This window comes from Hemitrygon akajei, chromosome 24 (assembly GCF_048418815.1).
Source record: "Hemitrygon akajei chromosome 24, sHemAka1.3, whole genome shotgun sequence".
NCBI classification, from domain to species: domain Eukaryota; kingdom Metazoa; phylum Chordata; class Chondrichthyes; order Myliobatiformes; family Dasyatidae; genus Hemitrygon; species Hemitrygon akajei.
This window is the reverse complement of record NC_133147.1, coordinates 47,203,221-47,217,170: the sequence shown is the minus strand read 5'-3', so window position 1 is coordinate 47,217,170 and position 13,950 is coordinate 47,203,221. Positions and strand designations below refer to the sequence as shown.

The 13,950-nt window shown below is 49.9% G+C and overlaps 1 protein-coding gene across 1 annotated transcript in view; it reads left to right on the top strand.

Annotated features, from left to right (window-relative positions):
• The first annotated feature begins 1,992 nt into the window (after positions 1-1,992).
• Positions 1,993-13,950, top strand: part of LOC140715711 (GRIP1-associated protein 1-like) — a 56,119-nt gene continuing 44,161 nt past the window's right edge. The window contains exons 1-2 of the mRNA XM_073028082.1: positions 1,993-2,136; positions 12,606-12,672. Coding sequence (XP_072884183.1) covers positions 2,095-2,136; positions 12,606-12,672 — 109 coding nt within the window. The 5' untranslated portion in view covers positions 1,993-2,094. The remainder of the gene's footprint in view (positions 2,137-12,605; positions 12,673-13,950) is intronic.

The window sequence follows — 13,950 nt, the reverse complement described above, 5'->3', positions numbered from 1 at the left end:
AGGGGGTGCTACAGTGGCATGTAGGGTGCCCAAACTTTTGCTTTGGGCCCTTTTCCTTTTTTGTTATTTTGAAACTGTAAAGGATGGAAATAAAAAAAGTAATCTTGCTTAAAATATTAAAGAAAAGTGTCACTTTATCTTTATGCATTTTGGAAATCAGGTCATCTTTTACTCGCTTAGCTATTCACAGTAACAGAATTGTTGCCCAAGCTTTTGCATGCCACTGTATTTGCATTGTCCAAGGCTGCCATTGAGATTGGCATCCATTGTGGCGCTGGGCAAATTGCAGCGGGCGCAGGTCCTTCCCGAGACAGGTGCTGATTCTAGTCATGACCAAAGCATTTCATCACCGTAGATGTGATTGCAACTGGATGACAGTCACTGAGGAAGCCTCATGAAAATCTTCTTGGGGCCCCTTTGAAGCAGGTGGGAACTTCCGACTGCAGCAGCCAAAGATTCAAAATGCTTTGAGTACTCCCGCCAGTTGGTTGGCACAGGTTTTCAGAGTCTTACCAGGTACTCCATCTGCCTTGTGAAGGTTCACCCTCCTGAAAGAGCCCGACGTCGGGCTCCAAGATCAAGAAGATCACAGGGTTATCAGATGCTGCAGGGATCCTCATAGCCGGTTTTATTCTCCCTTTCAAAGCGAGTATAAAACGTGTGGAGCTCGTCAGTGCTGTTTACTCTGTTCCATAGATGCTGCCCGGCCCGGCCCGGCCTGCTGCCTTCCTCCAGCACTTCCTGTTTTGCTTCGATTTCCAGCATCTGCAAATTTTCTCGAGTTTGTGATTTAAAAAGAAATACAAAACCGTCTGCAAGGCTACTATTTGTCAATGCATACGCAAGCTGGAATAAGGCCAGTCACGGTCCTGGCCCTTCTCTTCCAGTCCTGAGTGAAATAGCTCAGCCCAAAATGGTTACTCCATTTCACTGGTGCGGTCTGACCTGCTGAGTTCCTCCAGCATTTTGTGTATCTGAATCACATCCGAATCAGTCACGTTGAGGAATTTGTTGCAGCAGCACTGTACAGAACAATACATAAAAAACTATAATTTAGTGGAAAAAAAGGATCAAAAATAACAGTGAATTGGTTCATTGGTGGTGGATGGTGGACAGTGTGGGTCTTCAGATGGTATCAATGAGAAGAGGTCCTCGATGATGGAACTGACAGTTTACAACCCTCCCTCCCCGCCCCTCCCGCAGCGTAGCGCTCCCTCCCCTCCCGCAGCGTGGCGCTCCCTCTCCGCCCGTCCCGCAGCGTGGGGCTCCCTCCCCTCCCACAGCGTGGGGCTCCCTCTCCGCCCGCCCCGCAGCGTGGCGCTCCCTCCCCGCCCCTCCCGCAGCGTGGCGCTCCCTCCCCGCCCCTGCTGCAGCGTAGCGCTCCCTCCCCTCCCGCAGCGTAGCGCTCCCTCCCCTCCCGCAGCATGGCGCTCCCTCTCCGCCCGTCCCGCAGCGTGGGGCTCCCTCTCCGCCCGTCCCGCAGCGTGGCGCTCCCTCCCCTCCCACAGCGTGGCGCTCCCTCTCCGCCCGCCCCGCAGCGTGGCGCTCCCTCCCCGCCCCTCCCGCAGCGTGGCGCTCCCTCCCCGCCCCTGCTGCAGCGTGGCGCTCCCTCCCCGCCCCTGCCGCAGTGTGGCGCTCCCTCCCCGCCCCTCCCACAGCGTAGCGCTCCCTCCCCTCCCACAGCGTGGCGCTCCCTCCCCGCCCCTCCCACAGCGTAGCGCTCCCTCCCCTCCCACAGCGTGGCGCTCCCTCCCCGCCCCTCCCACAGCGTAGCGCTCCCTCCCCGCCCCTCCCACAGCGTGGCGCTCCCTCTGTGGAAACAGTTTTCTCAATCGTGTGGCTCCAGCGAGCACCTTCCCCTTTAACACCTCTTTAAGGAATTTAATTTCGGCGCAAAAATAACGTGGGCGAGCGCCGACCTCTGACCATCAGAGTCCCGATTGTTTCTTCGATTCACCACTATTCTCCTCAGATATCATCTGTGGGGGAGGGCGGAGGCTGAAACAAAACCAGTTTCCCCCGCTCGGGACTGAGGCTGATTATTGTGGTTGGAGGCGCCGCCCGCTCCAGCACGGGTCGGGCAAACAGAGCAAGATGGCGCAGGCTCTGTCGGAGGAGGAGTTCCAGCGGATGCAGGTGAGGCATTGCGGGAAGGTGACGGGGTCCCTGGCCCTCCCCTCACTCACATTCACCGCCCCTTTCCTGCCGGGTTCGACACCGAGTCGGGACGGGGTGAGAAGTACCAGCTGAATGCCGCCCGCCAGACCGCAGCAGGTGGTGCAGGCCGCAGGCAGTCCCCGGCCTGGAGTAGCGGCGGCGGCCGGATGAAGGGCGCTGGGGCCCGGCCACCGCTCCGGGGCTGTTTTTTTAAATCCCCACCCCTTACAGAACTAGTAACTGCCTGTATTATGAGCTTTTTAATGTAAATGTTTTAATCCTCTACATGTGTCAGTTTAAAATAAGCGAGACCAGGAAGTAACTCTACCTTTATTTATATAGCATAATGTAAACATTTCTTTGTGTTTATGGTTTATATATACGTATGTTCTTATTGTACATTGTGTATTTCATGTTTTGTACAAACTAACTGAACTGTCATGTCTTATAATACACGATTAGAGATATTTTTTGTGTTCACAAAACACTCGGTTTGCATGCTGATGAAACATAAATCGGGGAATGGCTGGTGTGGCTCAAAGGGCTGGAAGGACCAACTCTGCTCAATAAATAAAAATCACGGCACAATTTACTCATGCCCAATTTACTTACCAACTGGTAAGTCTTTGTACTGTGGGAGAAAACCTATGTTGTCACGGGGAGAACGTACCAACTCCTTACAGGCAGTGGTGGGAATTGAACCCACATTGTCTGTACTAAAGTGTCGTGCTAACCACGCTGCTACCATGTTGCCCAAAAGCCAACCTTCAGCTACGGAGGTTGTGTAGGGCCTGGGAAAGAATTCCTTTATATAAAAAAAACTGCTCCACGTGGACACAGGCCCACAGTGCCTGTGCTGGTCGCTTCCCAACAACACACGCAGACACGCGGACAGTCGTGGGGGCTGCCCTGGTTACTGGATCTCTCCCAAGGCCTCAATCCCAAGCTTAGGCTGTGGATAGTCTGGAGTTTGTCCTGCAAGATTGATTTAATCAGATGTTGTAGACCACAAAACATAGGAGCAGAGTTAGTCCATTCAGCCCATCAAGTCTGCTCCGCCATTCCTTCATGGCTGATTTATTATCTCTCTCAACCCCATTCTCCTGCCTTCTCCCAGTAACCTTTGACACCCTTACTTAACAAGAGCCAATCAGCCTCCACATTAAACATATCTACTGACCTGGCCTCCACAGCCGTCTGTGGCAATAAATTGCATAGATTCACCAACCTAAAGAAATTCCTCCTCATTTCTGTTCTAAAGTAACACCTATTTAGAGGCTGTGCCCTCTGGTTCCTAGATTTCCCCCTCTTTTGGGAACATCATTCTTCCATCCCCTCTCCTGCTTTCTCCTTGTAACCTTTGACGCCCTGACTAATCAAGAACCTCCACCCTCTACTTTAAACATAGTGCATTACGGTTAATTGAACCATTGGTTAATTGGGGCGGCTGCTTATTTGGGATAGCTCTTAAAGATCAAAAGTTAATAAAGAAACTTGCTGGGATTCCCTTAGTATATTTGGGACCCTGTGCTGTTTAACTGCAGCAGGAGACTATTGCCAACAGTTTCTAACTAGCGTCAGTCTTGAGCATTCTGTGGCTATTAGACCTTACACCATGCTCAGAGAATGAGCAGGTTTTAAATAGCATCATTTGTGTGTGTGTGTTCAAAAAGCAGTGTTTTTTTTTTGTAAATGATACTTAGCAAGAAATAAGCAGCTAGACAATTCAGAACTGTTTTGGTCACTGCAGTGGAGAGGCCAGAAACGGCTAGGAGTGAAAATGAAACATTTTCACTACTTCAGGTTAAAAACTATGAAGAACTTGAAAGTATTGACAGTAATCTTGAATGTCAGAATGAAAATGAAAACTTGGAAGATGCAGTCATCAAAAACATTGTATGAAGGCAGTCAGTCAAAAGAACATGGCTGATGGCATAGTGGCATCAGCACTGGACCTCGGGGCGAGAGGTCCCAAGTTCGAATCCGGCTGGCTCCCTTGCACGCTTTCCATCTGTGCCTGGGTAGTGTCGAGCTAGCAACTTGACCTTGTAAACCTGGAGAGGGACGGGCTCTGCCAGGTTTCAGATGAGCAATCACCAAAAAGATTGGTGCAAAAACCTTGATGACCGACTCCACCTTGATGATGACTTGTGCGCGTGCGCGCGCGCGCACACACACACACACACACACACACACACAAAATCGGAGGCATACAACAGATGAATTCCTCCATAGATAACTATCAGTAACTAATCCATAGTTTTATAATACTATTGGTAATGTTCTAATTTGTTCAGAATCAGAATTTTAAAATTTCATTTAAAAACACAATCTGTTACTCAGTTATTAACCCTATCCCTAACCCAGAGCCATCAAATATTTGCCCTATGTTAATACTTTAATTCCAGGAATAATTCATAAACCTCCTTTGAGCTGTCTCCAATGTCAGCATGTATTTTCATAAGTAAAAGGCCCAAAACTGTTCACAATACTCCAAGTGAGGCCACACCGGTGCTTTATAAAGTCTCGACATTACGTCCTCTGGAAACGAATGCCAGCATGGCGTTTGCCTTCCTCACCACCTCAACCTGCAAGTTAACCCTTAAGGAATCCCGCACGAGGACTCCCAAGCCCGCCAGCACCTCTGCTTTCGGAATTTCCTCCCGTTTAGAAACCAGCACTACTTCCCAACACTACTTTCCATCTATTTAATCCAATCGGTGAGCAAGGAGCTGATGGGAATGTAGAGAGAACAGGGGGAAAAGAGATAGAATTATTGTAGGATTAATGGAAAATGTCTTCTCTGACGATTTGTCACCTTGTTGTAGTGGGGAGGCTTGTGAGTTCCTGAGATCCCGAGGTCATTCATGGCGGTAAGGTTCCAGAGAGAGTGATCTTGAGCGGTGGAGCTGGGAGGAGATGACGGCACAATACAGCGGGAGAGAAGTGTCTTCCCCCCCCCCCCCCCGTAAACCTTGCATTCCATGACTCTGGACCCTCCCCTCGATCACCTCCTTGCGTTAAACAAAGCTGGTCATAGAAGTTCTCCATTAAGTGAATAACGTCATACTGGACTGGAGTGATCACACTACTGTTAATGTAAATAAGTGGTCGAAGGTCAATAGGGAGTCAATGGGCTGAAGGGCCTGTTTCTGTTTTTGGTGATAATCAACAATAAAACAGGTGGTGATGAAGCTATAATGGGAGCCAAGAGCCCTGAATCTTTCGGAATGTCATAGTCATAGAAAGGTACTCATAAAAACAGGCCATTCAGTCCATCTAGTCTGTGTTGAACCATTTAAACTGCCTACTCCCATTGCCCTGCACCGGCACCATAGCCCTCCATACCTCTACCATCCATGTATCCATCCAAACTTCTCTTAAAAGTTGAAATCAAGCTTGCATGTATCACTTCCGCTGGCTGCTCATTCCACACAGTCACCAGCCCCTGAGTGAAGAAATTGTCCCTTAAACTTTTCACCTTTCACCCTTAACCCATGACCTCTAGTCGTAGTCCCACCCAGCCTCAGTGGAAAAAAGCCTGCTTACATTTACCCTATCTGTACCCCTCAGAATATTGTATACCTCAAAATCTTTTGTATCTCCTCAAATCTTAACCGATTCAACCTGTCCTTATAGTACTGATTCTGCAGTCCTGGTGACATCCTTGTAAACTTTATCTGTACTCTTTCAACTTTATTTACATCTTTCCTGTAGGTGGTCACTCCTCAGTGCCCCACCGTTCACTGTGTAACACCTACCCTGGTTGGTTCTATCTAAGTGCATCACCTCACACTCGTCTGCATTAAATTCCATCTGCCATTTTTCAGCCCAGTTTTCCAGCTGGTCCAGATCCCCCTACAAGCCTTGATAGTGTTCCTTGCTGTCCACTACACCCCCAATCTTGATGTCACCTGTAAATTTACTGATCCAGTTAATCACATTATATTTCAGATCATTGATCCAGATGACAAACAACAACAGACCCAACACCGATCCCTGTGCGACTCCACTTGTCACAGTCCTCCAGTCAGAGAGGCAACAATCTGCTACCACTCTCTGGCTTCTCTGACAAAGCCAGTGTCGAATTCAGTTTACTCCCTCATCTTAAATGTCGAGCATCTGATCCTTCCTGACCCGCCTGCTGGGAAGCCTCATCCAGAACCAGACATGCCTGCCCAGAATCATCGAGCCCTTCGGGCCATTCAGTCTGTGCCCACCTGGCCTTCTCTCTAGTCCTGGACACCCCTCCAATCCGTCTACCTATCCAAACTCCTCTTAAATATTACAACTGAACGTACTTCTGGCAGCTCGTTGCAACTCTCACCACCTTCTGAAGAAGTTTGAGTTAGAGGAGTGAGTTAGAGGAGTGAGTTAGAGGAGTGAGTTAGAGGAGTGAGTTAGAGGAGTGAGTTAGAGGAGTGAGTTAGAGGAGTGAGTTAGAGGAGTGAGTTAGAGGAGTGAGTTAGAGGAGTGAGTTAGAGGAGTGAGTTAGAGGAGTGAGTTAGAGGAGTGAGTTAGAGGAGTGAGTTAGAGTGAGTTAGAGGAGTGAGTTAGAGGAGTGAGTGAGTGAGTGAGAGAGTGAGTGAGAGAGTGAGTGAGAGAGTGAGTGAGAGAGTGAGTGAGAGAGTGAGTGAGAGAGTGAGAGAGTGAGAGAGTGAGAGAGTGAGAGAGTGAGAGAGTGAGAGAGTGAGAGAGTGAGAGAGAGAGAGTGAGAGAGAGAGAGAGTGTGTGTGTGTGGCGCGGAAGAAGCAAAGTGATTTGTTTTCCTGTTTTTTTTTTGTGTCACGTGTTCTGTTGTTGTTCTGCCGAGCATTGTGGGCATGCAATGTTGGCATATCCTTGGGCTGTGTCATAAAAACGAGCAGGACTGCAGATGCTGGAAATCATCAGAAGCTTTTCCCCAGGTCTGAAATGGCCAGCGTGAGAGGGCACATTTTGAAGGCACTTGGAAGTAGGTGCAGAGGGGATGTCAGGGGTAATTTTTTTACGCAGAGGATGTTGAGTGCGTGGAATGGGCTGCCGGCAACGGTGGTGGAGGCGGATACGATAGGGTCTTTTAAGAGACTCCTGGTCAAGTATATGGGCTCAGAAAAATAGAGGGCTATGGGTAACCCTGGGTAATTTATCAGGTTAGGGCATATTTGGCACAGCTTTGTGGGCCAGTATTGTGCTGTAGGTGTTCTGTGTTTCTAGAAGCACCCGTAAAACACTGGAGGAACTCAGCAGGGCAGGAAGCATCTATGCAAAAGAATAGAGAGTCAGCGTTTCGAGCCGAGACCCTTCATCAGGGCTTGGGTTGGATTGTTGGTGGAGATGGTACATTGCACTGTATCTCAAAGGTAACTGATTTTGGAGTGTGGCACGGACCAGATGGGCCGTAGGGCCTGTTTCCGGGCTGTAGTGATTTATGACTGTGAATGTCAGCAGGTTGAGGAACAAACTGGTGCCAGGGGGTGGTGTATTGACAACAGAATCAGAGGCTGCAGTGGATGTGAAAGTCCTGGGATTTGTGTTCATTAAAATACGGCAGACTGTTGGCGAGTGTAAATTGCCAGTGATCATTCAGTGATCCATCTGAGAATCTGGAAACAGGGCTGGAGGCTGGGAAGTGGCCTGTCCTGGGGTTGGAGGCCCGTCTGTGTGTGAGGGATGGGAAAGGGGTTTATTTCGCTGTTGCTGTCTTGTTTTGTTCTGCTGTTGTGCTTTCCCTCGTTGGCGCCAGAATGTGTGGCTACTCTTGCGGGTTGCCCCCCCCCCCCCCCAGCGCATCCTTGGCTGTTGGCTGTAAGCTGAAGTGACACATTTCACTGTGTGTTTCAACGTACATGGTAAATGAACCTGAATCTGAATTAAAGTTCAAAGTAGAGGTTAGAGAGACTGGGCTTGTACACGCTGGAATTAAGGAGATTGAGAGGGGATCTGATTGAAACATATAAGATTATTAAGGGATTGGACAAGATAGAGGCAGGAAATATGTTCCAGATGCTGGGAGAGTCCAGTACCAGAGGGCATGGTTTGAGAATAAGGGGTAGGTCATTTAGGACAGAGTTAAGGAAAAACAGACAGAAACAGACAGCCAGAGCACTGACACGGGAAAGCCTGCGGATGCTGCCATTAGAGCAGCACGCAAACCGCTGGAGGAACTTGGCGGAAACGAATAAACAGGCGACGTCTCGGGCCAGAGCAGCACGCAAACCGCTGGAGGAACGCGGCGGAAACGAATGAACAGGCGACGTCTAGGGCCAGAGCAGCACGCAAACCGCTGGAGGAACGCGGCGGAAACGAATGAACAGGCGACGTCTAGGGCCAGAGCAGCACGCAAACCGCTGGAGGAACGCGGCGGAAACGAATGAACAGCCGACGTCTCGGGCCAGAACCCTCCTTCAGGAGTGGAAAGGAAGTGTGAAGACACCAGAATAAAGAGGAGGGCAGGGGAGGGGGAAGGAGGATAGCTCGGAAGCTGGTGGATGAAGTAGGTGGGTGGAAAAGATTTTGTGCAATTTTGATCGGGGAGAACTGGCTTTCTAGTTTGAAGTTAATGAATGACACAGAGCTAGATTGAACTGAATATGCCTGGACCTGTTGGATAATTTGTGGTGTGGTGTTTTTATATTCTGTATTTGTTGCTCATTTTTTTTGACATTTGAGTGATTTGCTCTGTTGCACGTTGGGGTGGGGTGTGGTGTGATGTTACTTTGAAAGGGTTCCACGGTGTTCTTCTTTTGTGGCTGTCTGCGGGAAGCCGAATCTCAGAGTTGTACATACTTCGATAATAAAATGACTCAGACTCTTTGAAGGTAAAGGGCCTGAGTGGAGAAAGGGAAAGAGGAGGGGCACCAGGGGGAGGTGATAGGCAGGTGAGGAAAAGAGGTAAGAGGCTAGAGTGGGGAATAGAAGAAGCCAAATGCACAACTTTAAATGGGAATCATTGGCTAAAAGTTTGTTGAGACTCCGTGGCACAGTGGGTAGAGCCGCTGCCTGCCGGCCCAGAGATCCCGGTTTCATATATATATATATATATCCCCCTCTCCCCCTCTCCCCCTCTCCCCCTCTCCCCCTCTCCCCCCTCTCCCCCTCTCCCCCTCTCCCCCTCTCCCCCTCTCCCCCTCTCTCCCCCCCCCCCATACGTAGAATTGCCGGATCTCCCTGTTGCCCTACAGGGTTCCTCTGGCTGCCCCAGTCCCTCCCACATCCTGGCAACATGAGGGGTCATTGGATGAACTGGAATCGACACCTGTACCAAGACGTAAGGCACAGGAGCAGAATTAGGCCATGCAGCCCATCAGTTCTGTCCCACTATTCCACATTCACTCTCAGTCACGTTCTCCTGTTGCATGTTGGTCAGGGTGCAACACGCAACAAAGAACAGCTTTCAACAATTATAAAGAGTTATATATAAAAATGAAACATAGAAAACCTACAGCACAATACAGGCCCTTCGGCCCACAGAGCTGTGCCGAACACGTCTTTACCTTAGAACTACCTAGGCTTACCCATAGCCCTCTATTTTTCTAAGCTCCATGTACCAATCCAGGAGTCTCTTAAAAGACCCTATCGTTTCCGCCTCCACCACCGTCGCTGGCAGCCCATTCCACGCACTCACCACTCTCTGCGTTTATAAAAAAACAACTTACCCCTGACATCTCCTCTGTACCTACTTCCAAGCACCTTAAAACTGTGCCCTCTTGTGCTAGCCATTTCAGCCCTGGAAAAGGCCTCTGACTATCCGCAGGATCAATGCCTCTCATCATCATGAAGTTAGAGGTTAATGTGTGGATATGGAATAAAATAGGTAAATAGCATCTATTTACAATTTAACTAACTTACTGCTCGTGATGCCACTGGTGTTTAGGGCAGCAATGAAGGGCCTCCACTCAGATGTAGAAGGATTCTTCATTGGTGGGCATCACCAGTTAAGCCAGCATTTATTGCCCATCCCTAGTTTGCCTTGAGAAGGTGGTGATGAGCTGCCTTCTTGAACCACTGTTCCTGTAAAAATTTTGATTTACCAGTCAGCCCAGAGCAGTACCCCCGAACCTGGAGGACTGGTGGACCACTCTTAGTCTGGCCTCTACCCTTTGACCTGTTTGGCATGGGTGACCCTGCCAAGAGCCAGAGCATAAAGCCCTGACCTCAGCCGCCATAGCTCTCTGGGTCCCTGAGGCACGCTAACCTCCAAACCATGACAGGATTTACAATTTAAACAACGTTATAAAAAGCGGTTGCAGAAGGGAAACTCAGATGTCAAACCTGCGCTGCCTTGTTGTTATGGGGAAGGCTTCGGGAGTAAACCCTGAGGAGAAATCCGGAGCTGGAGTCCCTGAGGCAGTCCCACGTTGAGTTCAATGCTGATGGGCAACTCACGCGACACCGCTGGGGCCAAACTCTGCCGTTCCTTTGGATTGATCAGCTGCGTGGAGAGGGAGAGGGGCAACAGCTTGCTCTTCATATCCTGTGGCCCAGGCTTGAGTATCGTAGGGCACAATATATCCATAGTCGACCCTGACCAACAGAGGACCTCGTAAACAGTGGTTTACAGTGCAGAGTAGTGTCGGGTAATAGATCGGCGTGCTAACTAGAGTGGTTGATCAAATTAACCAAGGTGGCATGAAGTTTTTGTTTTAATAATCCTACCGTGCTTTCTAGAAGGGAGTTTGCTGGGTGGGTGGTGTCTGTAATGATTTAGCAGCAGCTGGGTTTAGAAGCCTAGCACCGGATGAGCTGAGTGGGGAGCAGATCTGGCTGATTGACCCCAGCCCGGCAGGGGTATGTGGTCCGGAGCACGTTGGGTGCCTGCGGGTGGTTAAGAAGCATGAGGAGCATCTTACTGAAACTTTGGACTGTTGAGGGGCCTGTAGTACTGTGGCATGTGTAGGTAGACATCTTCACAGGACTGTAGTAATTTTACGTGTTGCACTGTACTAGTGCCGCAAAATAACAACAAAATTCATGACATGTGAGTGATGATAAACCTGATTCTGATGTGGGTCTTTATTGTGGGCTGAGAGTGGGGAGAGGGGAGGGAGCGGGAAGCACCAGAGAGATATTCTGTAATCATCATTAAACCAGTTGCTTGTGATCAAATGACCTTGCCTGGTGTCTCAGGACTGGGTGCGTCTGCGCCTGCAACCCAGCCCCCCCCCATCCCGTCCCTGACGCTCCTCCTCCGTCACCTGCCCCAAACCCCTCCCGCAGTGCTCCACCCTCACCGTTCCCAGCGTCCTTTGCTTCCGCCAGATGTACCAACTCGCTCTCCGCTCCACACTGACAAGTACTCTAGGTATATATGTGTGCCTAAGACTTTTGCACAGTACTGTCATTTAAAAAAAATTGGATAGGTATATGGACAGGAAAGGAGGGTTATGGGCTGAGAGCAGGTCGGTGGGACTAGGTGAGAGCAAGCGTTCGGCACGGACTAGAAGGGCCGAAATGCCCTGTTTCCGTGTTGTAATTGTTATATGGTTACTGTATGTAGTACAGAAAGAAGTGCTCCTCGCTGGGCGCCATCTTTTTTTTGTGTGGCAGCAGTACAGTACCATACATCAGATTGCTACAGAACCGTGCAGAAGTCTGGACTATATATATAGAATTGAATTGACTTTATTTTTTATATCCATTATGTACGTGAGAAAAAATCTTTTCATATGTGCAATTTATAGTAAATAGTGTGTACAACACGACAGTCAATATAGTATAGAAGTACAATTGTATCAACGTGAATTAATCAGTCTGATGGCCTGGTTGGAGAAGCTGTCCCGCGGGGAGCCTGTAGGTCCTGTTGTATACACGCACAAGCGTGTTCTGCATGGTTGTATTTTTACTGATGTTCCATGTGGGTTTGTTGTATAATCAGGCTGTGGTGTCGCGGTGAGGCGGGGAGTGAGGTGGGTGTTGGGACTCCTATTGCGTGATTGTAATCTTGTGTTGGTAATGTGCATTTGCACCTTGACCCCATAGTAATGCTGTCTTGTATGACTGTATTCATGAGTACATACAGTACACATTTGTTTTGTTTGCCCAGGACTATACCTACAGTGGATGGGAGACGATGTGTCCAATAGAGGGGGAATCTAGAACTAGCTGGCACAGCGACAAAATAGAGGGACGTCCCTTTAGAACAGAGGAATTTCTTCAGTTGGCGGTTGGGCTGGTTCTATGGAATTCATTGCCACAGGCGATTGTAGAGGCCAAGTCAATGTATATATTTAAAGCAGAGGTTGACAGGTTTTTGATTAGAAGTGGTGTCAGTGGTTACGGGGAGAAGGCAGGAGAGTGGGGTTGCGAGGAATAATAGATCAGCCATGATGGAATGGCAGAGCAGATTCGATAGGCTGAATGGCCTAATTCTGCTCCTCTGTCTTGTGACAAGCCAGCAGCCAACGTAGGATGAGCCGGCCGTCCCTCACACCTCAGATCCCGTATAACTCCTGCTTTTTGTCGCCTAGGCACAGCTGCTGGAGCTGAGGACCCGGAACTACCAACTCTCCGATGAACTACGCAAGCAGACCGCAGGTGAGGGCTGGCGTGCAACGCTGCCATTTTTCCTTTTCAATATCGGCGAGCCCACGAGTTGGCTGGAGGTTGGAGGCCGGTCCTGGGTTTGGAGGACTGTGTATCTGAGTGGGTGGGTGGCAGGGAGGACCAGGGTTTGTTCTGTTGTTGCTTTGTCGCTTGGTACGTTCTGTGTTGTTCTGCCAAGCACGTTGTGACGAGGACTGGAGGGTGTGACGAGGACTGGCGGGTGTGACGGGGACTGGAGGGTGTGACGAGGACTGGAGGGTGTGACCGGGATTGCAGGTGTGACCGGGACTGGCGGGTGTGACGAGGACTGGCGGGTGTGACGAGGACTGGCGGGTGTGACGAGGACTGGCGGGTGTGACGAGGACTTGCGGGTGTGACGAGGACTTGCGGGTGTGACGAGGACTGGAGGGTGTGACGAGGACTGGCGGGTGTGACGAGGACTGGCGGGTGTGACGAGGACTTGCGGGTGTGACGAGGACTGGCGGGTGTGACGAGGACTGGCGGGTGTGACGAGGACTGGAGGGTGTGACGAGGACTGGAGGGTGTGACGAGGATTGCGGGCTGCCCCCAGCACACTCTTGGGTTGTATTGATTGTTAACACAAATAACCCACGTGAATCTATATTTGAAGTTTATTCCGTGGTTGCCAGAAGTCCATGAGAGATGGGAACAGCAGGCCACTCAGTCCATCGAGTCTGTTCCACAATTCCATAAGACAGAGGAGCAGATGGGCCCATTGGGTGTGCTCTGCCATTCCATCTTGGCTGATTAGTTATCCCTCTCAACCCCACTCTCCTGCCTTCTCCTCGTAACCTTTGACACCCTGACTAATCAAAAACCTAACACGAGGAAATCTGCAGATGCTGGAAATTCAAACAACACACACAAAATGCTGGTGGAACACAGCAGGCCAGGCAGCATCTACAGGGAGAAGCACTGTCGACGTTTCGAGCCGAGACCCTTCGTCAGGACTAACTGAAAGGAAAGATAGTAAGAGATTTGAAAGCAGAAGGGGGAGGGGAAAATGCGAAATGATAGGAGAAGACCGGAGTTACAGAGCTGGAGAAGGGAAAGGATCATGGGACGGGAGGCCTCAGGAGAAAGAAAGGGGGAAGGGAGCACCAGAGGGAGATGGAGAACAGGCAGAGCGATGGGCAGAGAGAGAACAAGAAGGGGGGGGGGGGGGGGGGGGAAATAAATAATTAAGGATAGGGTAAGAAGGGGAGGAGGGACATTAACGGAAGTTAGAGAAGTCAATGTTCATGCCAT